This window comes from Marmota marmota, unplaced genomic scaffold (assembly GCF_001458135.2).
Source record: "Marmota marmota marmota unplaced genomic scaffold, marMar, whole genome shotgun sequence".
Taxonomy (NCBI): Eukaryota; Metazoa; Chordata; class Mammalia; order Rodentia; family Sciuridae; genus Marmota; species Marmota marmota.
In genome coordinates this window covers 33,464,940-33,491,950 of record NW_026000142.1, presented here as the reverse complement: position 1 = coordinate 33,491,950, position 27,011 = coordinate 33,464,940, and the positions used below count along the sequence as shown (strand labels likewise).

General features: G+C 32.3%; 1 protein-coding gene across 3 annotated transcripts in view; it reads left to right on the top strand.

Annotated features, from left to right (window-relative positions):
- Positions 1-27,011, top strand: part of Sema3a (semaphorin 3A) — a 447,522-nt gene that overhangs the window by 379,820 nt on the left and 40,691 nt on the right. For all 3 annotated transcript variants that reach the window (XM_048786244.1, XM_048786245.1, XM_015488417.2), the window contains 4 exons: positions 18,317-18,459; positions 20,497-20,611; positions 20,702-20,771; positions 24,680-24,824. In XM_048786244.1, the coding sequence (XP_048642201.1) occupies positions 18,317-18,459; positions 20,497-20,611; positions 20,702-20,771; positions 24,680-24,824 (473 nt within the window). The remainder of the gene's footprint in view (positions 1-18,316; positions 18,460-20,496; positions 20,612-20,701; positions 20,772-24,679; positions 24,825-27,011) is intronic.

Below are 27,011 nucleotides of genomic sequence, written 5' to 3'. Positions count from 1 at the left end.
CATATAGATTATTGGAAGATAAAGTAGAGGAACATAGATATTAAACAACAAAGATCTGCTGAAGTCAAAGGATCTACAGTGGTTCACAAAACAAAGAATTACATTATTTATGCATAGCTTAAATCACTGAAAACTGAGCTTGTATAAACCCTTGCTCCAAAATGTGAGACTCTTGAAGTAATTAGCAACTTGCCTTCCCTTGGGAGTTTGTTCAAAATGCAGAACTTCAGTAACCATCCAAATGTATTAATCCAGATCTGTACTTTATTAAGTTCTCTAATTAAAATTTGAGAAGGTCTAAACTATCAATCTAGGTGACATTTTGTTTTGTTTTTTTAAAGAGACATGGAGATACAATGGCTTTTATGCCATTGTACCTCAACAGCAGATGTTCTTATATCTGAATGTTTAACACTCAAGAATGTGTGTGTTGTGTTGTGTGTGTGTGTATGTGTGTGTGTGTGTGAGAGAGAGAGAGAGAGAGAGAAAGAGAGAGAGAGAGAGAGGTCATACTTAGATTCAGCTTGCTCATACTGGAGTCTAATTGAAACTGTGCAGTTCTAATATTGTCCTTCTTAAATTATTAACTTCTGTTCATTTAAAATGAGTATATAAATATAAAAGTGTATCCTTTGAACAGGGAAGATGGATTTTCAAGCAACAGTAAGTAAAGTCCCATTTTAAGCTGCTTGAAACAATGCACTGAGACAGTGTCACATTAAAACAGCTGCAAGCACCCTTATGATGGCCTATAAAATCTTCCACAACTACATGTCCCATAAAATGTTAATAGCAACATTTAAAATATGGGGGAGGTCTGGTTACTTCTAGGTTTAAAAAGTAGTCTCAAATAATATTAAAAAATATTTTCAGAAAATATTAATATGAGTTAACCATCTTTCATTGGAATTAGGCTAGAACTAATTTTATTTTAAGTGATAAATTGGGTGATATAACATTGACATAGTATAAAAATGTATATAATTGTCTGTAATTTCCATTTAAATATCTTATTTCCAAATTCTCAGTAAAGAAAAATGAGGTAAATTTTTAGTGCAAAACCCAGAATAAAACCCAAATATCAAATCACAAATTATATGTCTTATGTGGCAACATTACATTTTAATTTGCAATATTAAATTTCAAATTATAGTTATGTGATATCATATATATACACACTCATGAGTATTTCCAATATTAAGCACTCTCTAAATTTCATAACTATAATAACAATTTTCTTACTAGTTTAAACAGACATGATCCTTAAAAACCAAAATGATAATAATACTTTAATTTCAATATTAAGAATAGGAAAGTAAAAAAAAAAAAACAATGCAACTTGATGTGAAATTTGAATTATTGCCTCTTAAGGGATAATAAATTCTTGCAGATTAAACAGGGTGTGCAATAAGAATTGTTTTCAACAAAATCAAATTACTTTGAAAATTATGCCATAAATTGTCTCCTTTTCTTGCTTGAATTTCCTTCCCCGTATAATTAGACATCTTCAAGAATCTAAACTATTATTGTCTCTTAAGAACAAAAGCCACAGAAACTGCTAATTATATTGCAGTTAAACATGTTTTTCTACTTTGAAGAGATTCTGAATTTCCGGTAATTTTGAGAACATTTTCTGGCCAGAGAATGATAGAAGTGCTGAACGTGTCTCTAGTGTTGTAATCAGGATAATTAAGTTCTATCTATAATAATACTCACGTTATTAAAATGTTGCCAAGGCCTGTGCCCAATAAAAATTGACCTAAATCTTTCCTGGTCCCTAAATCCATTATTTTATTTTAGGAATCAGGCCACATTCTTACAGCTACTACCCTTTTACTAGAACCCAAGGGCCTAATCAGGGCAACTCAGAGGACAACCTCCCCTGCCAATGTCACACTATTGAGCTGGAACTATTAATATACCCTAGGAAATGGGCAGATATCAAAAATAAACATTCCCCATTTCTCATAAAATTGACTTTACATTTTCACAGAGTAAAATATTTTTGTCATTGTGTATTCAGGAAATATTTTAACAATGAAGTTTTATGATTTTATGATAATTATTTTTTCTTAATAAAATTGCTACTGGAATTCAAACATACTAGTTTTGTCCTCTGTAGATTCTGAGTTTTAAAAAACAAATCAGAAATACAGGTATACACTTGTATTTTAAGACTTTAATAAAAGAAGAAAGTTAGTGTTTTGAAATTGTTTTGCTTTTGTGTTGCTTAGTGGTTTTGTTTCCAAATTTTACTCCATCAATAAACTTAATTTTGAAGTATATATAAAATATATGAGCAAGAAACTTTTACAATTCCTTTAAGAAATGTTTCAGAGCATAGGCAAAACTAGAAAAGAATTTTCAAGTTATTCAAGTTATGTGGTGCTAGAACAATAACTGTATTGGACAAAAAAAGAAACTAGAAATGAATATATAAATATTCAAGTTCTAAATAATACTGTGAAATCAATTCCAATATTACAAGGGTGATTCTGTAATAGAAAATCTATTAAATCAATTCATTACCTTAATATTTAAAAAATAAAATACAAACTTTCTCTTGTTCAAGCTTAAAAAATAAGATAAAATCAAATGATTTCTTCTGATCAGTTTAAATCACGTTAACCAGTAGTAGAACAAAATATTCTCAACATGATAAAGAAATAATTGAATACCAAATAGTTACCAAGAAGAACATTATCAATTCAAGTAATATTATATCATTAGTTTAGACAAATATTTACATGAGATGCATCCTAAACTTATCCAGTTCTTATTTAAACATTACCAATGAGTGAGATATAACTGTGAATTTGAGAAAGTTGAAAGGAAGTACTACTATGTTTTTCTTCCTTTTCAGAGAGATTTAAATCATGCCTGTACTATATCTACTTGGAATGTTGATTTTTTTCTTCATTTTTTTCTTTTTTCTTTTAAGCTCTTTGATTAAGCACTGAAACTTTTAAAATATAAATCACACACACTTAAATGCACTTGTTTCATCTCATTTAATAAAGCACAGTAAGCACACTGTCTAAAAATTTGATGAACTTTCTGGCAAAGGGAAGAAAAACGTGCTCTAATTTAAAATGAGGTACTTTAGGAAATGCCTTTTTTCTTGAAACTCTACCAATTTTCCCTTTTAAGAGAAGGTTTTGGTGTGAGGTCATTGATTAACTAAAACCATATAAATTAATTGTTACTGGGAGCAACAATTTTTCTAAATAGAAAGTACTATTTTCTTCAAATATAGTAAAGGAAGTCTTGCTGACTTGGTTTTCTTCATTCAAGTTTAAAAGTTTCAAAGTTATTTCTAATTGTATTTTATGAAAAATATTTTAATTATTTTTGTGAATATGGACTCCATTGACAGCATGATTTTTTTTTTCAGAGAATATTTTTTTTTTTTTTTTTTACTCATCTACTTTATAACGTCCCCTTCAGGTTGAAATGACCACATTGACAAAATATAGACATATGAATATCTTTCCTCCAAACCTTTTCCATTCTATAGAAATTCTTTGGGAAAAACAACTTGCTTAAGTCTTTCATGTATTTATATGAACTCAAAATCAATATCAAAAGAGAGGGGGGGGAGAGAGAGAGAGAGAGAGAGAGAGAGAGAGAGAGAGAGAAACCATTGAGAGATAAATAAATAAAATATTCTTCCTGGAGATTATTTACTGCATGAAATTCTATCTGATCTTCTCAAATGACAAAAATAATCTTATTTAATCACACACCACTTTATACTTAGCATCACTCAAAAGCATAATAATATAAATAATGGAAGGGCAGTTGAAAAGGACAACTGAGTATATTCACAGTATGAGTTTATTTATTGGAGATCTAATGCAAGGAAGCATCTATAAATATGGCTGTTTCCTACAGTTAAGATATAATAAATAACAAAAATTATAGAAATGTCTGCAAACATTGTAGTTCAGGTAAATTGATTAAATCTAAGGATATCAAAATATTTCTAACCCACAGTTAACATTACAAGACACAGACTTCTAAACCATTATACATAGTGCACTTGTAAATAACAAGATACCATACACCATTCCCACAATTTGCAATGGAAAAAGTCCTTCTAAAATATGGAGAATAAGGCGCTTAATTATATCATTTGTATTTTTAGATATCAACAAGTTCCCTTTTTTATAGCCAACCAGTCTCCTTAAAACGTATCTTATGCTCAGCACTATGTTCCTGCAATTTAAGGTATTCACCATGATAGAAAAATGATCTTAAAGTGATATGATAGGTACAAATTCATCAATGAAACAATAAAACTAAAACATGACAGGCTTTATTTAAAAACAAACAAACAAACTTTATCACTGATTTATTTCCAAAACAATTTTACCACCTATGGACAATTTCATTATGGGAATGTTCCTTTTTGAGGTCTGGGTTGTTAGCTCAATGGTAGAGCACATTCAAAACCCTGCATTTAATCCCCAGTACCAAATAACAGCAACAACAAAAGTTCCTGTTTACATAGAAGATATTAAAGACCACAATATTTAAGTAAAAGAACATTTTTGTTATCTAGACATAGAAAACTAATTACAAATTGAGATTTTACCATATAAACTTGCATCTCTGAAAATCTCTAGTACTTTTAAACAGGCTCAGTTATATTGTTTGAATTTTGCTGTAGTTTAAGACTGAACATAAATATAGGTATTGGTAAAATAAAGTAAATTACATCATCCACCACCAATAATAATAATTATATATGCACATTCATTTTCTTAATTTTATCTTATTCCATATATTTGCTTGAGTTCACCTTTGCTACAAACTAAAAAGAAAATATGTTACTTTTTGTCTCAGGAGACATAGAAATTTTTTTCTAATAGTTTGAAATTAAAACTTTCAAATAAAGCAAAGATAAAATGACCTTACAGAACTATAGCTTTGTCCATAACCTAGACTATGCAAATTAATAATTTATTATAATGTATCATGTATCTATTCATTCACTCCTCTCTATTTACCAATGATTTTTTATGAAATTGAAGTAGTTTGAAACATTAGTACACCTTTTTCATAATGATTAGCAATAATATGCCTTCAATTATTTTGTTTTTTGAGTTAAAATTTACATATAATGAGGTGCCCAAACCTTAAGTATAATATACAAGGAGTTCTGATAAATGATACGCTTCTCTAACACAAACCCATATCAAAGAATGATTTGCTCAAGAAAATTCTTGTGTACTCCTTATCAGTGGATCCCTTCACCCTGACCTCTAGATAAATCAGATATGCTTTTGTTTCACAACAGATTCCTTTTGCCTATTCTAGAAGTTCAGGTAAATGCAATTATATAACAGTTACTCTTGTTCTAATGCTTTTGAAATTCATTTACATCATTACATGTATTAACAATTTGTTCTTGTTTTATTGCCAAATAGTGATCAATTGTATAGAAATACCTCAGTGTGTTCCCTGTTCATCTATTGATAGTAACCTATGTTTAATAAGCTTGCTAAAATATTCTTGTTCAAATTTTGTGTGAACATAGCATTTCATGTCTTTTGATTAAATAGCTAGGAATGGAATGACTGAATCACAGAGCAGGTAAATATTTGTTTTTATAAAACACTGCCAAACAATAGTATATCCCCCCCCCACTAAAAAATTTATAAAGAAAAATGTTGAATACTGGATTGGCATTAACATTTTTGAAGATTGATTAAGTCACTCGGTATCAATATGGAAGAATGTGGGAAGGTAAGACTGAGAAGAAAAACATAGTTATTTAAAAAGTGGAAAAATTTTAGGATCTAAATGAGGACATTAAGGACAAAGGTAGATATGGAAGATGTTTCAGAGGGAAATTAAAATTAAGCTTGATGATTGATAAGATGTTAATGACAAGAAAAAGTCAAGACTAATTCCAGGCTCCTGAGCTCCAAAACATTTGATGGCATTGAGCAAGATGAATAATGTAAGAGAAGAAGATAGGGAGAAGATGGAGATAGTGAGTCATTTTTTAACAAGATAACATGCAATACTGCATCACAGACATGGTCAAATGTCAGTCAAAATTTTTGATTAGTCATAAAATAACTTGGAAATTATGGATCAGAATTAAAATAATCAAAAGTGTCTATGGGAAAGGGGAAGAAGCAACAATTCTATCATTACACAGTATTTTTTCAAATGAGTATCATATTTTTCAACTTTCTTATATTCTTGTATTTAATCCCAAAATTATTTTATTACTTCGTAGTGGTCATACATACCCATTCAATTGTTCTTACTCACAATGTAATTAAAAAGAATTTAGATAGTGCAAGAATAGTAATTGATGAATATACTTCAGTTAACTAATTTGTTAACTAGTGAATACAGAGAAACACCTATAAGTATTGTAGCATACCTAGTTTTGCCTGACTAACAGCTATTCAAGCCTCAGCATTAAGAGTAAAACTTAACCTCTTTTTGATTCTTTTAATCCTTGTGTCATTGTCTAAGGGTAGAGAACAATGTTGCTGCTGCTTTTCCTAATTTCTGAGTCTTTTTGATATTCTCTTCCATTATAGCCACCTGAGGTCAATCTTCTACTTCTATTTTCAAAAAGGATGCTTGTTTTTGTTGACTTCACTGATACTCTTCCAAAATCATTTCTGATGAAAAGCACATGGTTGAATAATGAAAAAGAAGTATGTTAGTTAAGAATGCTTCATGTTTCACAGTAACATCATTGTAAGTCCATTTGTGTGAAATCTATGAGGTCATTTGATGAAACATATCCACATACTCACTTTAGCATGAGACCTTGAGACAAAGATGCCAAATGACACCTTCCCAGTTCCACAGTTAGTAAGTGATGGAACTAACCTGGATACTCTGACAGTTCCTCTACGGCCATGTGGGTTACACTATCATCTCAGTGAAGGCAGTTCACAAATTGGAAACCAATTGTATAAAATAGTGTCCTCTGAGTTCAAGTTAGCAAGTATCTTTAAATATCCTAAATGCTAGAGAAGATTCAAAGAGGAATGGTATGCCCTGACTCCAAGAACTTAAGAAGCACAGATGTGAATCATTGTAAGGGATAATTTAGTCCAGCAGGTGTGACTCAATTGAGATGAAATATTATTGAAATGCAGAAGAATTTCCTCCTAAAGAATTTAAAGGAAGTATTTTGAAAAGATTTTTGATAAGGATCTTGGAAGAGGGGTTTACATAAATATTTTAAAATGAAAGTTTAGGGAATCCAGAGTAATGAGACAAGGGGTTCAGGGGCAAGTTCAAAAGGATATAAGCCTAGAATTATATATTGGGTCCAGGGAGTAGAGATCTTGAAGGAGTCTGAATTGAATTGCACAGCCAAAGGAAAACCATCAAATAACTAAGTCTGTATTTAGAAATACACACTGTCGACATTGTGAAGTGTTGATGGGGAAGAAGAACAACTTGAAGCTGTGGTGTTGGAGAGGACAGATCGATACTTTAGTAAAGAGAAGAGCTTATAAATAAGACAAAAGAATTAAGGAAAAAATAATTCCAAAAGTATATCAGAAAAGAATTGGTAAGAATTGTCATCAATTCCATGATATGGGGGATAAAACTGGAAAGATGAAAGTGGAAAACTGTTTTCTGTCAATGACAGGGTCCATCAGAGAAATAAGGCAATTAATTTGATTTGACATTGAGAGTTGAAGGCATTGCACTGCTAGTGATGTTTGTGATAACTTCATATGTTTATCCTTATGAGTCCAATATCCCAAAGGCTTTTTTACTTCCTCTTTAGTAATTTGCCTTCAGTTGAGGAATGCTGTGGACATTTGCTTTGGATATGACCATTTGATTCAAATAGCCTTATTTTACGTGGGTAGAAAGCAGTAAACTTTTCCACTAATTTTTTTATTAATGTTAAGATCAAATTTCTTCATTAACCTCATACACCAAATAAACAAATAGTGTATAAGTACATGCAACTTAGAGACACTGTAAAACCAGGTTTGCAGACACTTGACACAACTTAAGTACTAGAAAGAGCTCAACCTTTGCTCTTGTCCTGGCTCTGCCAGTTACTAGTTTGTACTTTGAGCATTCTCTGCATCTTAATCTAAGGGTTTCTTTCAGATTGGGTGTGGATTAGAACAATGCATACAAAGCACAACAAAGTGGCACAATGAACAGTAGCTCTTAATTTCATTTACCTTTTGTGTTTATCTTCTATTTTAATCAGCCCTTTTCTCCATCTTGATGTGATTCCTCTTGAACCTTTCTGGGGGTTAAACTGTTCCAAAGACTGTTCACAGTTTCCCAGCTAGCTAAACATCAAAAGTTTTTCCAGGCCTATTCCCTGGCAGCCAGAGGTTTTTCTATTCCACAGCCAAAAATGATATGTCTACTCTGCTTAAGCTGTTGGCTGCGAATGTGAGATGACCTTATACTACATTCCTTGCATTCTTAATGTGCTGGAAGTTCTCATTCATGGTCTATTGATTCTTTGGGGCTTTTGTTTTCCCTTGTGTTATGGCAGAGCTGAAAGGGAAGAATCCATCCCTGTGGCTGCCATCCTAGTATGCTGGCCCTCATCTGGTGATGGTTTTTCCCTGTTATCAATTTCCTAGACAGTTACTTTGTAAGTATTTTGAAGCCCGAGGCCTTGATATTGGGTTCTAAATAGCATTTTGACATTTTCATAATTTACAATTAGTCTTTGTTTTCCTCCGTTGTCTTTAACAGGTTTGCAACTTCCTTATCAGCAGGCATCTGATTCAACTTGCTTTCACTAGCAGTAAAAGTTTATGTTACCATTAACTTTTAAACATATATACTTTGTAGGCTGTTTCACCAAGTTTTTTGAACAGTGTTATAAAATAATAATGGTAGTAATTTTGAAAGCCTATGCTATGTTGGAAATAGATGTAGATTATTTCCTAATTCTTCTAACACTTCTCAGAGATATGCACTTGCCGAGAGACAAGGAAACTGAGGTTAGTTGACATTTAATTGATTTTTTGGACATTATATATCTAGTGAGTGGGAGAAGCCTGTTTTCATCCATTTTCTCTGCATTCTATCACAAAATAATTTTTAGATGTTCAATGAAGGAAGAGCTTGCCTCTTTGTTGTTTTTTCAAGGGTTTTCTAACACCACCAGTCATGTCAGTGGAATCACCTTTTAAGTGGAAGAAAATAAGAGTGTGTATTTTTATTTTGTGTACTATCCTAAAGCCTTCTTTTTACCTCATAGATGGTGTCACTATTGATTCAGAGAGATAGATAATTTGGGGTTGTTTTTTTGACAGTAGAATTAATTTTCTCTTACTCTGCTCTGGAGCCTCTAACATGCTTTACAAGAGTGATGCATGATATGAAACTCTCTAGACTTTGTGGCACTTGTGCAAGAGCGATTAAATCATTAATTCCATTCTCTTTTACAAATGACCTATGTATAATTTATGTCTTAAGAAACCAATACCTATCCTAACTTAAAATTTATAGATATTCCAAAAGCTTTAATTCATCATTTTATAACTTTAATTCGTTTTTAGAAAAAAAATATTTCTAATCCTTGTCCTTTTGGGGCTTACTGGTGGAAGGAATAGGTCCAGCCAAATGCTCTTGCTATAGTAGAGATTCAGATTGATTCTAATGCTGAGAGCAGCAAAATGTGTTCATTATTTAAATAAGCTTGAGCTGCCAAGTGAATCATAAAGGCAGCCGCATGTCCTGTGCCAAGGTGTCATTTTCATTAAGTGTGAGATTGCACCTGAAGGACAGTTTAATTTGCAGCTGCTAAAAATATTTCAACAGAGTGGTACTGTTACAAGTGGCAGGTGGTGCCAAACATGAATTTTGCAAGAAATGCCATCTGTGGGATGAGGTGTAGAAGAATGTCAAGGGGGTGGTAAAGGAGATAAAGGAGAAGAGAAAAGAATGGTGTATTTACTCAGTGTTTAATGCCATTATCATGACTAAAGATTCCATGCTTCACATGATAGCATTGGACCAAGATTATTAAATGGGATTATTTGTTTAGCTTCCACCATGTGCTTAGGGCATTGCAAAAGTACCAGTGTCTGTAAAGACAAAGTCTCTTCCCCAAAGGCATACCATTTAAGTTATCCAGATGAGAGACTCCTTTCTAACTCTATTTACCTTTCATAGTGTTTACATTGCATTTTTATGCAGGCGAGATTAAAGTGCTTTGATCTTGTTTAAATGGATCTATCCACTTTCTTTTGATGTTCAGCTTTTAATACACATCATCAACTTCCTGCTTCACATTGAAAGAAATCTTTTCAAATTGTGTGAGCTCACAGATTTTGTTAAGCCATCATCATCTTGGATTTTGCAAACTTCACAGAGAACATTTCCATGTGGAAAGGGGTCTAGGGGTGTTACAGCTGTTTACATTATTAAAAGATCTATTTATTTGGGTCTGTTACTTTCAATGGACTTGGCCACATTAAAATAAAGAATTCATATCTGGAGACTGAAAAGGCATTTTCATCTTCAGTACTTTATAGGACACAGATTTTTAAAAAAACTAACTGGTGGGTTTGGATTTTTCATTTCTGCTTCCCATTTGAGGGAATAACTGAGCATAGAATAGCTTCCTTTGTGAACATCATGAACTTTCTTAGCTTTCTATGGAGAATTAATAAAGTAGGTCAACTGAATGAATTTGGGTAAACTTTTTCCATGGGGAGTTTTTGATGACAAGTTATTGAATTGCTTGTAGTTTCTCAGGATAATGGTAATCTCTGACTTCCAACATATGTGTTGTTTTTAGCTACATAAAATGGACATGTTTTCCGTTATTTTAATCCTATTGATGAAATCTAATTTTGAAAAATTGCAAAGAGAAAATTAATTTACCATATTAATTATATAATGTAAAAGGATAAGATCAAAGAAAAGCTTCTTCTAGCTTCAAAGGACATTCATGAACTTTTAGAAAACATTTTGAAAACTTGCTGTTGTGTTGTAACTTTTAGGAATACTTTAAATTTAAAGAAGCAACATCTAAGCATTTCTTTAACCAGGACCCTGAGTCTTTTTTAATCTATGAGGAGCTTGACCTATCCAGAAAACTGTAATAAACCATACTTTAAAAAGCAAGAAAAATGTGATTCCTTCTTTAAGAAAAACCTATGAATTTTACTTCTGGAGATTCATTCATTCATTCATATAATGATTCATTTATTTTGGAACTATATACTGTTTTTGAAACTATGCTTAAACTGGAAGGAAAAAAATAGTGAGATTAGCTAACAAAAAGACAGTAAAAAAACAAGTGATTAAAATAGAGTTTAATAGATTCTAATTGTAGTGTATGCACAGGTGCTGGTGAATGATTTGTATGCTGAAAGGCGATAGACGGAACAACATGGTTAGGGGAAGGTGAGGCTGGAGGCAGGGAAAACAGATTGAATATGCCAGGATAGAAAAGATAAAGTTATATATTTGGGTGTTGCAGTGGGAAAGATGAAAATAAGGTTGGGGGAAAACTGTTATATATAGATGCTGAAGAGGAGAGAGGAGAGATATAGGATAGGTAGCTATCATAAGATAAGTATGAAAATGAGGAAAAAAAATAAAAAGAATTGAATATTATCAAAGATGAAGGAAGCTTTCTTTCAATACTGGAAACTTTCTTTTTAATATGGGAACAGAAACTTCTATTCAATTTTCAAACAATATTCTTATGAAAATAGTGGAGGAGGTATGTTCTAGAATGAAGGATTAAAGAAGGGAAACTGTAGTCAGTTCCACTGGAAAGATATGTCAGGGTTAGTTTGTGGATGACACTCATTGCCCTTAGTTTATTTTCTGTGGGGCTGACTATGAATAATGAAACTGACAAGCTTTTCCATTTCCCTCTTGTGCTAGAATATTTGGAGCCAAAATTGTGACCCAGCTCAAGTACATGCATTGATCAATGTGATATGTACTTTCAGCCTTATTACAGGCTCAGAGTAACATCAATCTTCTTGTCTTCTTTGCTTGCCTCAGCTAATTTATACTACTTTGTCATATCTATGACACCTGAAATTTGTTCTGGAAAATGCATGCTATAAATGCATATATTTCTATAGGAATGTATAAATGGCTTATACATGATACATGATACATGTTGAAGACCAGTTAGATTATTCTAAAAATAGTTATGTATAATAATAATAACATGAATTATGCTGTCAAAAAGAGAAAAAAAATCTATGAAAACAATAGCAGAAAAAAGTTTGATAAACTTAGAGTGCAAAATGGACTACAGAAGAAGGAGAAAGTTTAAGGTAAAATAACAATTTACATATAGGCCTTAATGATGTCATTAATCAAAATGAGAAAGGTAGGAGAAGTGGGTTTGAAAGAAAAGTTGATGCGTTCCTTACTAAGGCATAATGAATTAAAGTTGCAGTGAATTATCTAGGAAAAGAATTTAAACCATAATTTTGAAATGTAGAACGAGATACAGGAAGAACAAGAAGGTTATTTCACCATAATTGAGGCTGTGGAAGTGAACAAATTCTCACAGAGAAATAGAAATATAGGAAAATTAAGAATACAGAAATAATGGAAGGAACACTAGGAAATGGTTTCTTTTATATAGGATTGGGAAGAAAAAACAAGTACCCAAAGAGAAATTGAGAAAGTTTAAGTTCAGAATCATGAAAGCCACACGAAGTCAGAAAAGCAATGAAAATTTCAGGAAGACCTGAATACCTTATTGTGCTGATCACTGAAGACAACTAAGGAGGATGATTTGAAAGCTTCTCTTGCTTGTCAGTGAAATAGTAGTGAATGATACAAAAGGCTAAGTAGTAAAGACACAAGAGAGCCACGTGGAACGTGGGGCCTGCCCCACCGTTCTGTGGTTTAGTGGATACAAGAAACTGCACGGTGTCTGGGAACTTCTTTGTATTTTCCTTTTACAGAATAAAGACATTGAAAAATTGGGAAAGACTGAAAACCCAGGAAATACCTATTTCCCTTTGTTTCTACATCTCCCCACTTGCTAATTTCTTCACTTTTCTTGGGGCATAGGGTCCATTCTCTCTCTCTCTTTTTTTTCTTTTACTCTGTTATCTTCCTAATCACTCTATCAGCTCAATTTTAATGACTTCAGGTTTAGTTCTGAGCTCTTCTATCCATGATCTATGGGGCAGTGTCACAGAGCTCTCCTGTTGGACATACTGAACTGAGCTCACTCAGTTCCCACTCTCCTATCTGCCTGCCCTTCCTCAGGTGTTCCCTGTCTCAGTGACTCTTCTCCAACAAATAGTTTGGATCAGAAGTTTCTTTATTTTCCATGGTTTTTGTTAGTACTCCATACATTCAGCAGCCTGTTGGTAAACATGCTTCATTAATTCTGCTCTCAAATGATCCCTGCCTCTGTCCCTTTCTCTGTTCACTGCCCCTAACACATCATTTCTCATTTGTGTTTCTCTCACAACCTTTAAATTGGTCTTCCTGCCTTCATTCTTGCCTCACTATAATTTTTTTTCTCTGCAGTATCCAAAGTGATTCTCCTAAAATAGTACCCTGATAAGTCATTAGTAAGTTTAAAATACTTCAGTATTTCCCTCCAGAGCCATTAGAACATTTCTGGAATCTTGCTTATGTGCTCCTTCTACCTGAGGCACCGGGTCATTCTACAGGTCTTGAAGTATATGACATATCTTCTAAGAAAAAAAATCACTGATTTCTTCAAGACGAGATCAATTGCCCCTTCTATTTCTAACTGCATTATTTTCAAACTCATTACTTTCAAATTTTTTTTGGGTGAAGTTTAAGAATTGGACTTGGCATGGTGGTGCACGCCTGTAATCCCAGTGACTTAGGAGGCTGAGGCAGGAGGATCCCAGTTCAAAGCCAGCCTCAGAAACTCTTAGAGGCTCTATGAAACTGTCTCAAAATTAAAGAAAAAAAAAAGAAAGAAAGAGAGAGAGAAAAAAAGGGTTGGGGATATGACAGTGGTTAAGTGTCCCTGGGTTCAAGCCCAGGTACCAAAACAAACAAATGAAAAAAAATCAAAGAATCAAAATAAGAATTGGTATTTAATTGTTGGAATTTTCTTGCTGACAGTAATCACTCTTAGGACAGAAAGCATTTCACCATATTATCCTGTAATCTTCCACAATCCAGAGCACGGAGTAGGAGCTTAGCAAACATTGATAAGTGAAAATATAAATGGTAAGTGAATGCATGAAAAATAAAGTTATTTAAATATTGGCTTGAGAGTACATAGATGGGGGCCCTAGACTTAGAAAGGAGGAGAACATTCTTCCATAGAAAACATAGAAAAGGAAGAAAAGAGAAATTTGTGCTAACTATATGGCCTTCTTATCACTCCAACAAACAAGACCATTTTTAGAGAGTAAAATAAGGGAAGATACATTAGCAGATTTGAAGAAAATCAGGATTCTTTTTAACAGTCACTGATAATAAATCTATATTGAGGCACTAAAAGCACATAGTTATTTGTTTAGCAATATGAGTTCTTGTTTAGTTTAGGAAAAATAGCTTGATTTTATAGCAAATCCATTTAGTATAATTATATTGTTTTTCTTGTCCTTGCTTGGAAGAGAAATAGAGCAGGGAAGAAAAGTTCTAGGGTTTTATAAAACAAGTACCGGGCAACTTCAGGAGTCCAAGAGTCAGGGATCATAGTGAGGATATTCGAAATGACTGATAGAATGTTCAGATTGAATGAAGAAGGGATTGACCAGTGAGGAAACTGGCTAAATGGATAGCATATGAGAAGACAAACCATAAGAAGGAAAGGAAAGGCAGAATGTGTAAGACTGAATAAGTGGAAATGAGTAGTGATTAGAGGTTTCTGACTAAAAAGGAGATTTTCTAAATTGAAAATATTAGAAAATGAATGACTCCTTTAAAATTCTTAGGAGATGTACTAAAATAGAGTCTTTATTCTGAAATGGGAATGCATGATTTTCCAAATCTACAATATAACTCAAATTCCTTGGATAAATTACACTAAATTGACAGTGTTTCCTTTCTAATAATCTATTCTCCCATATTGAAAAATTTGGTTCTCATTTTTCCTATATAATTTTATTTTTGGCTCTAGCCAATCCTAGGTGTGGGACTGTTGATAAAACCTCCTTGCCTATAGGATCAGATATAAAGGAAGGTTAGGATTGAAGGCTCTTCAACAATGAATGTGCCTGATAACTTATTTGGATTATTTCTCACTACAGCTGACTCTTGTAAAATAATAATTACCATACAAATATTTGAGACAAAAATAAGATGCTTGGTTATCTTCTCCCATGCCCAAACATCAAGTTATAAAAATATATATCAATACATGTAGTATGTTGCTTTCTTTATTGTCTGTTTTTTATTTCTAACATTACTTTTGTTAGATTGTACATTCCTGAGAATCAGGAATAGGTATATTTTTCATTTATTTTCTGTACAGTGTCTTGTGCGTATTTGCCAACTAATCAAAGGTAGTTGGATTTACTTACTTGGAATTCTATTTTATTTAAGTGCTTGCATGAACAACTACCCCAATTTGAGAGGTCACCTTAGAACACCTTTCTTCTCCATTGCTCCAGTAGTAAAGTTGAAGAATGTATGATTTCTCTGTCTACAGCTGCATTGTAATGAGATTCCCAAGTTTAGTCTATGATGGAGGCTTCTTTCAGTATCATCACAATGAAAATAATACATCTGTTAACATTTTACACAGTTGTTTTACATAACTTAATTTAAAAATATTTGTTTTTATATGAACTATTTATGACAGACAGGGTGAGTAGAACCCAATTTGAAATAACACAATTTGAAATAAAACCAGTTTGAAGTCAGTCATCTGAGAGGGAAGAGGCTTTCCAAAGTTCACAAATGTGATGTGACTGAGCTGAGTTCTTGCATGTATAGGTTTATGATGGAAATGTGTACACACACGTATGCATTACACATGTACACGCACTTGTGTGCACAAATGTATTAGTTGTGTACACATGCACATATGCATTTCTAGGAAATTAACTTCATCAATGCAGTACTACTAATTATTTGTTTTTTGTCTAGGATCTATGACTCTTAATTATTCTTCTTGTCATTTCATATGAGACAAATATGTATATATAAATGTATGTATACATATGAACAAGTCTAAATTTTTAAAAAACTATGCTTCAGATAATTATTAAGAATCAAGCTTTGTTTAATACATCTTTAAAACTTCTGGTACTGATTCTACTTTAAAATCATTATTTGGTTATTCTTGTTCACTGGTACACTGAACTTTCAATATGAATAGGTAATCTTTCATATGTTTTATATTACTTACAGAGTCTGAATAATTTTCCTGAAAAGGAGTGAAATTTAGCCCTGTGAAATATATTCAGTGCATTGTCCCAGAGAAAACATTAAAAGGAGATTATAAGCATAGAACACATGACAGAGATGATTATTCGCAGGTGAAGATCAGGATTGAATATCTAGACTGTAAATGGGTAAAGCTAGTTTAGGGATTCTGATCTCTTTCCTGGTCTCTTAAGAATGGTGCTGACCCGTGTGTGTATATATTTCATTTTTACCTTAATAATGTAATACACCATGGAGTAAAGGTAGATTATTGTATGAATTTAAATGTCTACAATGTCCTAAGTGCTTTCAGCTTTTTAGCACATTACATGGTAAAGTCTTGAAGCCATTTCATATTTTTATATAGTCTGTCTGAGCCACAACCATATCAACCCAGTTATTTACAAAGTATTTTTTGGAGTGGGTTTCTGAACATTACGGATGTATGTTCTCACTAGTATAAGCAGACATATGTTTTTATGTTGTAGTTGTTGCTATTTTTTTCTTCTTCCCCTTCTTTCTTTTCCTTTTCCCTTTCTTTTTTTTTTTAATTTTTTATTGTGGGTTGTTCAAAACATTACAAATTTCTTGACATATCATATTCCACACTTTGATTCAAGTGGGTTATGAACTCCCACCTTCACCCCATACACAGATTGCAGAATCACATCAGTTAAACATCCATTGATTTACATATTGCCATACTAGTGTCCTTTTCCCTTTCTTCTGCTTCTTCTCCTTCTTTCTTTTTTCCTCTTCTCTTTCCTCCTTGCACAGATATTTATTGACTTCTCACTGCGTTTAAACTCTGCATTTAAACACCTTGTCAAAATATGCCAAGTCTTGCACTCAGACTTTTTATTCCATTAAGATGGTAAGGGCGATAGGCAACTAACAAATCACGATTTGATAGATGAATGGAGAAAAAGAGAGATTGCATCAGATGTTGAACAGTGTTAGGGGGAAAACATCATGCAAGAAAATAAAATGAGAATGACCAGGAACAAGGATTTCATTGCTTTTGATGGAGTAGTCAATAAAGTCATTTAATGTAATATTTTAACAAAGACCTGAGTAAAAATAAGAATCCAGCCTTGGTGTATGGGGGCAAAGGGTTACACAGGGAAGCTGACTCTGGGGCAAGACCAAAGGAGTCCTTTCTTAACAAGTTTGAGGACCAGGAAGGGGATATTGCTCTGTAGGAGTACATAGGAAGGAGAAGTAAGTAGGAGAAAAGGTGTGACAGGTAACATGGACAAGAATATAATCTTGTTGGGAGGAGTTTACATTTTATTATAAGTGAGTTGGAAAGATAATGGAGGCTGGGGGAAGGAAGTGACCTGTCAGAGTATCATTGGCTGTCATATGGAGAAAGACATGGAGGTTGGTAAGGTAGAAAGAGAGACTAGTTAGAAATCTATTTTAAACAAGATTGACAATAATGATTCAGAAAAGGATGGTCAAAAATTGTTATGAATGAGAATAATAGTGATAGAATACAGGACAGCAAGAGAAGACGCAAAAGTGAAGCCAAGGTTTTGGGCCTGAGTATTTATTACAACGACATTGTCATTTATTGTATAGGACTCACCTTTCTCTTCCCACCCATGCTTTGCTGGAATCAGGAACACACCAATTAATAGTTATTGTATGCCTGAAAGGGAGACTAGAAATGGTAATACCACTTAAAATCTGCAAAGTATTTGAATATCCAGTAATTCATTTGCGTTGCATATGGTCACACGGATGATTTGTATATCTACTTCTAACCTGAACAAAATGACTTTAAATTTTCTGGAAATATGATGTGATTTGTAATATACTTTGGAATGCATAAAGAACAGTTCTCATGTACTGAAAATTGAGCTAAGGAAATATTAATTTCTTGAACTATATAAAAAAGGGTTTAAGAGACAGTGAAATGGACTTAATCATATTCTTATTAAACTGTGAATTAATACATCTGCTGTAATTTGTCTCTCAGATCCAAGGTTCATCAGTGCTCACCTCATCCCAGAGAGTGACAACCCTGAAGATGACAAAGTATATTTTTTCTTCCGTGAAAATGCAATAGATGGAGAACATTCTGGAAAAGCCACCCATGCTAGAATAGGTCAGATATGCAAGGTGAGGTAAAGAAAAACTGAAGAATTGTCATTGTCTACTCATGTTTTATTTCTTTTTATTTCTCATCATTTTCATTGCAAATCAAAGGAAAAATGTCACTAAAATGTGTCTCCATACAAGAAATATTAAAATGGTAGAAAGTGATTGCAAATGCATTCTAGTTACTTTTGAGTAACTCTTCACAATCACAAATATGCAAATAAAGATTATGAGGTAACTGGTGTTATTTCACAATTACACTAAATGATCTTGGTTTGAAGTTCTGAAGATGTAAAATATTTTCATAGATATAGAGATATAAATTATGTCTAGGAGAAATTTGGTATTTTCATATTACATTATAAAGTTAGATATATAGAATAATATTGCTCATTAAATACTCATGAGTTAATTAGTACCAGCAACTAGAAGACATGATAACAGTACTATTCTTTTCTTCTGCAGTGTATAGGGTGAAAAAAATGTGGAAAAAAGTTAGCACATATTAAAGCATCTTTCAAAAAGAAAATCACAAAAACAGATCCAAGAAATTTTCAAATTCAATTCTTCCTTTTTTAGGGAAAAATAACAAAACATTTGAAATATTTTTATGGTCTCTTTTTTATCCCCAAATAATCTAATTCTTTGTCTCTGGCATGTTCAATTACTAGAAAATTAAGTTTTTAACTCTCTGGGAATGTACAAACAAAATATTATTGATAAGACTCATTTCTCCACAAAATATAGATAATTTTTAAAGTATTACTTACAAGGGTTAAAAAATATAGTTAAGAAAATCATATAAACAAAAGTTAAATCAATGCACTATTTTGGAAGAAATCTGTATGTTCCTTCAATGTATGCACATAAATATTATTTTAAAAGACTATAGTAAATATATAACATTATAATAGAATTTATTGCTACATTTAGATTAAAACTCAGTTTTATTTACAGTGAGAGTACACTTTCAAAATATTTTCTCTGGAATGAGTTTCCTTTATTAAGGTTTATGCAAATATTTTCTCAGTGTGTTATTTGTAAAGTATAAATTCTTTCAATACCTTAAGCTTTGAAAGTAGTTTTATTGGGGAATATATTTTCAGTATAAATTATGAGGCATGGATTTATCATTAATTCAGTAAATATTCACTCTGTGCCTATTGTATACCAAGTATTGGCTGTAAACCAGTATTAAAAACAAAGAAACAACAACAACAACAACAACAACAACAAAAAACATACACACGGTAATTAGTAACAAGAGACATCAGTAAAACAAAACAAACACAACAGTAAATAAATGTTCATCCATGGCCGAGTGGTAACAGGATGGGAAAAGTGAAGTGACTTTTTAAAGATTAATTGTTTTGTAATCTCAAAAAAAATGAATGCATCCTAGTGACTCGGGACACTGGAACAGGAGGACTGTTAGTTCAAAGTCAGTCTCAGCAAAAGCAAGGCACTACACAACTCATTGAGACCCTGACTCTACATAAAATACAAAATAAAGCTGGGAATGTGGCTCAGTGAACAAGTGGCCCTGAGTTCAATCTCCAGTACAAAAAAAAAAAAATTGAATGTATTTTTCATGTAAGACATGATGCTGTAAAATATGTACATATTGTAGATAGATAAATCAAGCAAATTAACGTGTATTTCCTCACATATTAAGAATTCTTTGCAGTGAGAATGCTTAGAATCCACTTTCTTAACAATTTTAAAGAATATAGTAGATTTTTATTTTCTACTATCACCATTGGACATTTATTGTGAGAAGTTCCTTGAATAAAATTTGAGTCAATGATTTGACCAATGATATAATAAAAAATAAAAAAATGATATTTACTTGTGTCTGGTCATTTACAATGCTTATGAAAATTTTGAAAATTGAGGAATTAAGAACTCCCTTGGTTGCATAAAGAACTGTTTTTTTTTCTTCTGTTTTTTTAAGAAAGATGACAAATTTTTGTATTGGTCTTAATATACAAAAAAAATAAATATTTCAAATTAATGTTTGCATGCACAGGAACTAAAACTGGCTATTTCTCCTTTTAGAATGACTTTGGAGGACACAGAAGTCTGGTGAATAAATGGACAACATTCCTTAAGGCTCGTCTGATTTGCTCAGTGCCAGGCCCAAATGGCATAGACACCCATTTTGATGAACTGCGTAAGTGGTTGGTGTTCACGCAGAGGAAATTTGTTCAGTCTTTTCCATAACTGTAAAAATGCAACTTTCCCCAATTTTGTTTTCAAACAGAGGATGTATTCCTAATGAACTCTAAAGATCCTAAAAACCCAATTGTATATGGAGTGTTTACAACATCCAGGTAAATAACTTTTATTTCCATTTTATGCAAGAAACCTCTTGTCCTTTAATTTTTTGGAGTGTCTTTAACTATTGAAAATATAATTTTTCAAAGAGCCATGTTGCTTTAATCTTTTGAGCTACATTCTTGAGTAGCTTAAATAAGTTATGACCAAAGTAATTGTTTTTAAAAGCGAGTTTTAGTAAAGAATATCATCATAGTAAACAGAACGGTAAAACAGTTTGAAAAGTTTGTGTTGTATCCAAGGTTCATCTTTTGAGTTTAAACATTTGAATGAAGTCTAGACTATTATCAAGATGATATCTGAGTTTGTGAAAGTATTTGGAGCAATATAAACTTAGGGTAAAGAAACTTAATTTATAACTTATGAATTATATGTATACATATAGCTTAATTTAGTACTCATATATTTATAAATTAATATATACTTAAAATCTCTGTCTTAGTCTCTTTAATCAATTGCAAAATAAATTAGGTAAAAGAAAAGCTCAGATATTCTTTGGTACCAGCAATTCCACTGAGATGAGAGTAATTTCTCTGATCAGATGGTTGGCATGAAAATCTGAGAGGAAAACGCATCTAGAAATGCCAATGTATCCATGGTCCTTTGGTTACCCTCTTCTCCACCTATCTAGTCTTCACTATATTTTTCTGTATATCTCTGGAATTAAAGCAAGAATTTACAGGTTTAGGAAAAACTGAATACTCACAAATGAAACTACTAAATTGCTCTTGGATACTTTTAAAAAGCATTAATAAAACTTCAGTTATTTATACTTTAAAGTTTTAGTAGTCTTGGGGCTGGGGTTGTGGCTCAGCAGTAGAGTACTCACCTAGTACATGCAAAGCCCTGGGTTTGATCCTCAGCACATAAAAATAAATAAATAAAATAAAGATATTGTGTCAACTACAACTAAAAAAATACTTTAAAAAAAGCTTTAGTAGTAGTCTCTCTCTCTCTCTCTTTCTCTCTCTCTCTCCTTCTCTCTCTCTGTAAGAGTCTACTTAATTTGTTATTGGCCATCCTGTAATACATATTTTTAAAATAATGGTATAATAAGTTCTAATGAGATCAAACAACAAAACCTGAACGCTAAATTAGTACTGGGTTTAAACCTATGTTCTATTTTATATATAATATAAAATTCAGTCTTCATTTCCTTCATTTCCCCCTTCACCTTTCACTTCCACTCCACCTTTCAGTTCTTTCTGTCCTTCTCCCTTCTTCTGCTTTCTTTCCCTTTCCACAATTTCTCTTCTCCCAATTTTTCATCTTTCTTTCCTGAGGCTCTTGCTGTCAATTGAGCAACAATTATCTCTCCATCATTATATTCAGTATAAATTTCACATCACCGGGTGTTGTTGCAAGAATTCATATATATTTATATGAATACAAATGTGAATATATATTGGCATATTGGTAAAATATTTAAAAGAAAAAGAATTCAAATCTATAGTCAGAAAAAGCTCTGTTAGTCATTGTGATAGCATGAAAGAAAGATTAACTGCAATGTCCAACACTAGTTTATTCTGCAAATATTAAAGCTGTTACACACTTCTTGGATGCATTTACTTAATTTTAAACATTAATATGTCCAAATGGAGAAACCTACTTTACTAAATTTATATATAAGCTTCTGTACCAACATATTTCTTCCCTTTGATGTAAAAACAATACAAAAGAAGTGAAGATTGTAGTAGGAGACTCAAGTCAACCAAAAATTCATCCCTTTTTTCTGCTTCCTCCTCACTGCTTAGTACAGTAGTTCTCAGACATATGTGTTAGAATCAACTAAAGAATTTGTTAAAATTTGGGTTGCTATTTTTTGTGACCAATTAAATAAATGAATTTAAATAGAAAAAAATAAATGACAAATAATTAAAATTGAGAATGCCAGCCCCATTCCCAGAGTTCCTGAGACAGGAGGAATGAGATGGAGGATCCTAAGAATTTACATTTCTGACAAGTTCCCAGGTGATGCCTGTGTTGTTGGTCTAGGGACCTCACTTTGCCAGTAGCTTAATGAGTGATAGAATTTCACCTCTCAATTTCCATGACGTAGATATTTGTTTGTGAGTGTGTCTTGATAGCTGAAAATCATATCCATCAAATCTTTCAATGATGACTGATTACATGAATAAATAAGCAAAACTTGTAGCAATGGAAAAGGGATGTACACAATAAACTACATTACCAACTCTGATGCATCACATGTGTTAATTAGCTATTTATTCTATCACAAAAACATTAAATTTCATATATACTTATTGACGTTTACCATGAATAAAGTGCCATGTGGTAAGTAATTGATATTGCAGGAAAGGAACCAGCCAATCCCTTCCCTCATGAAGCTTGCAGTTTCCAAAAATAAATTGGTAGGAACACAAGGTTTGCATTAGTCTGATATATATGTCATTTTCTGTGGGGTGAGACCAACTTAAAGATAAGTATTTTTTTATTGTAAAAAGTGTACAACTGTATAATATGTTTGTGTAAATACATTCTGCAAGTCATATTTATATAAGCAAAATAAAATGGAAAATTTTGGCAGCTCAGTGACCAATCTCCATTTTACTTCTATTACATGATTTTATTCAGTAAAATGATGAAAATAATTGTTTAATGCTTGGCTTTAACTTGGGAAAAATAACTACTACTTAAAACTACTTTCTCTGTTGGAAATAGATTATTTTAAATGTTTTCAAAAATATCAAACTATGTTATTAGATCTAATAGCTTTTGGTTTGGGGTATAAAAAACACTATAATGTAAACCAGGTCTGGTGGTTCATGCCTGTTATCCCAGCTACTGAGGAGATTAAAATAGGAGGATCACAAGTTCAAGGTCAACCTGGGAAACTTAGTGAGACTCAGTCTCAAAGAAAAAGGAAAAGGAAAAAAAAATTCATAGCATGTGCATTTTTTTCATAATATATATATGTATATATATACATATATATACACACACAAATACACATATGTATAATACATCAATACATATTTAAAAGAAAATATTATATATATATATATTTACATATATATAAGACAAATAATTTACCATTGACTATTCAATTATGCACTAGTTCCAACTTATAAATTCTTTTTTTTTTCTTTTTCAATTTGTTCTAATTAGTTATACATGACAGTAGAATGCATTTTGATACATTGTACACAAGTGAAGCACAACTTCTCCTTCCTCTGGCTGAACATGGTGCAGAATAACAGCAGTAGTGTAATCATACATGAATATAGGGTAATAACATCTGTCTCAGTCCAATGTCCTTCCCATCACTCCCCTTCTGTCACTCTCCTCTGCACAATCCAAAGTCCCTTCAATCTCCATTTTCACCCCATTATGGATCATCATCCACTTAAAGAAAACATTTGGTCTTTGGTTCTTTGAGTTTGGCTTATTTCACTTAGCATGATATTCTCTAGCTCCATCCATTTACCTGCAAATGCCATAATTTTATTCCTCTTTAAGGCTGAGTAAATTCTTAAAAATTCTTGGTTGTTTAAAAGTTTTCTGGTTTCAGTAATGGTGCTTGAGGCTTAAACATGTTGTAAATTTTTATTTCCAAATGACATTAAAGTTAAATACTCATTTAGAACAGATTTTCTCTGTATTTTTTCTAAGTTAATAGTCTGTTTGATATGAATGCATATATTCTGTGAATACTAAAAAAATGGTTTCATTGTGCTATTTTTGAGAAATCATAATTTGTTCTCTTGTGCATTGTTAAAATACATTCGTCTGACTAAAATATTCTTAATATAATATTATTGCTAAAATTTATATTCAAGTTTAGATAATATATGAAATTTAGTAACTCATTCTCAAATTCACATGCCTTTTTATAAGGATGAACATCAGTTTTTATTCTCTTTTTTTTTGTTGTTGTTTTCAGTAACATCTTCAAGGGATCAGCAGTATGTATGTACAGCATGAGCGATGTGAGAAGGGTGTTCCTTGGTCCATATGCTCACAGGGATGGTCCCAACTACCAATGGGTGCCCTATCAAGGAAGAGTTCCCTACCCACGGCCAGGAACTGTAAGTGGCTTAAATTTTTTAACATGTGAAATGAGTTTATTTCTGCCAAAGGTAAAAAACAAATGCAGCTACAAACAAACACTAAGTACAGATAATATAGAACAAAGATTCAAAGATTAAAAATGAAAGCATGGGCAGGATTTTGTGTGATTCCAATAGAATTCTACATTCATTGCAGATGTCAATATTAAATTTAGTCTTAACCATTTAATATGCATAATTTGTTTTGTTCTGTTTTTGGTCCTGAAGATTAAACACAGGGGCACTGTATCACTGAGCTACATCCCCAGCCCTTTTAATTTGAACTTTTGAAAAATAGTAACATTGCATTCTCATTCTCTCTCTCTCTCTCTCTCTCTCTCTCTTTCTGAATGGGATACAGTGGAAATGACCTTCATGGAGGGTTGAAACTAATAGGATATATGTGATCTTAAATGTCAGATTGTAGGGAAGACTCGGCTTGTGTATTATATTGGAGAAAAACTATTATAACCAATATTATCATTTCATGAGACTGGACAAAGTAGGTAAAGAAGATATTTAAAAGAAGATACATCAAAAAAGAGCAGGGCTAAATATCCAACTGTCTACCTCTCCCTTTCACTTCATAATTGTGGGCACACCAGGTCTAAAAGGAAAATTGGATAGAACCCAAAATAAAACCAGCTTTCAATATTCAATTGAAAGTGGAGACTGGACAAGTAAAGAAACATATCAATAAGATGAAAAACAGTGAAGGTGACTTCACTGTATGATGTCAGAGGTAAAGAATAGCTGGATAGAACCATTCATGAGTGTAACTTTTTCTAATATTAGTGATTTTTTTGTTTTTTGGTACCACGGAGTAAACTCAGGGGCACTCAACCACCAAGCCATATTGCCAGCCCCTTTTTATCTTTTGTTTAGAGACAGGGTCTCACTAAGTTGCTTAGAGCCTCACTAAATTTCTGAGTTTGGCTTTGAACTTGTGATCCTCCTGCCTCAGCCTCCCAAGCTGCTGGGATTATAGGCATGCACCACTGCACCCGGCATGCTAATAAATCTTTGAGGAAATACTTTTATATAATGAAAAAAACATGCATTTGAAGTTTAGGCTTTAGTTTTACTGTCATGCTTTAATATTCTATTGAATTCAAGTAAATTATGTTTTTAAAATTATTTTATTAAATGTAGCAAACTTTTAATATTCTTATGTTCTCTGTGTTGATAAATTATTTGTGAGAGAATAAAAAATTTACATTTTACAAATATTCTAGCTGATGAATCTTGAAGCATTCTAAAGTAGAATTTCAGAATAAATAGCTAAGATGGAATATCTATTGATTATAGAAAATAAAATGGGGTTTACAAAAAACAAACTATTTACTCTGTATCTTAATGATAATTTGTTTTTATTTGTTAGTGATAGTTTATATTTCTATGGCTAAGAGTGTCTTTTAAACACAAATCAACTCTTCCCAGGTTCACTGCAATTAATTTGATGGCACTTTTTAAATTTTTTTTTAATTTGGTACTGGGGATTGAACCTAGGGGTGCTTAACCTCTGAGCCACATTCTCATGTCTTTTTTTCTTTTTTAATAATTTATTTGGAGACTCACTACTAGTTTCTGAGTCTGGTTTTGAACTCACCATCCTTCTGCCTCAGCCTCCCAAACCACTGGGATGATGACACTCCTAAGTTAGATACTATGCTACTATTTTGAGCTACAAAGATGAACTTAGTTTTCTATCTGAATATGTGTACAATATATTTGGGATTAATAAAAATAGGAATTAGGAAAAAAAGGTGGAAATTATTGTATTCTGAACCCTAGTCTAAGGGAGGTTTTATACATACATAGCATAACTCCTGTATCTGTATATAGATATGGACCTCAATAGCCAGTGTTTTTTCCCATGTCACAGATGAAAACTATGAAGCAAGAGATGTTAAGTAATGGAACCAGTATTCAATCTAGGCAGCTTAGTTCTCACCTACTATTCATATGTAGTTGTTATAAATCAGCAAGCAGTAGACTCTAAGTGTTAGAGACAGGAGGCAGGAAGCATTGCCTGATCTAGGAGCTAGAGGTGACATCTAGCTCTGTGAATGAAGTTCACCTGATAAGTGTATCCCAAAAGGTGCTGGCTGAGCACATATTATTCTATCAACGCTACTGAGACAAAATATTAAATGACTTTAATAT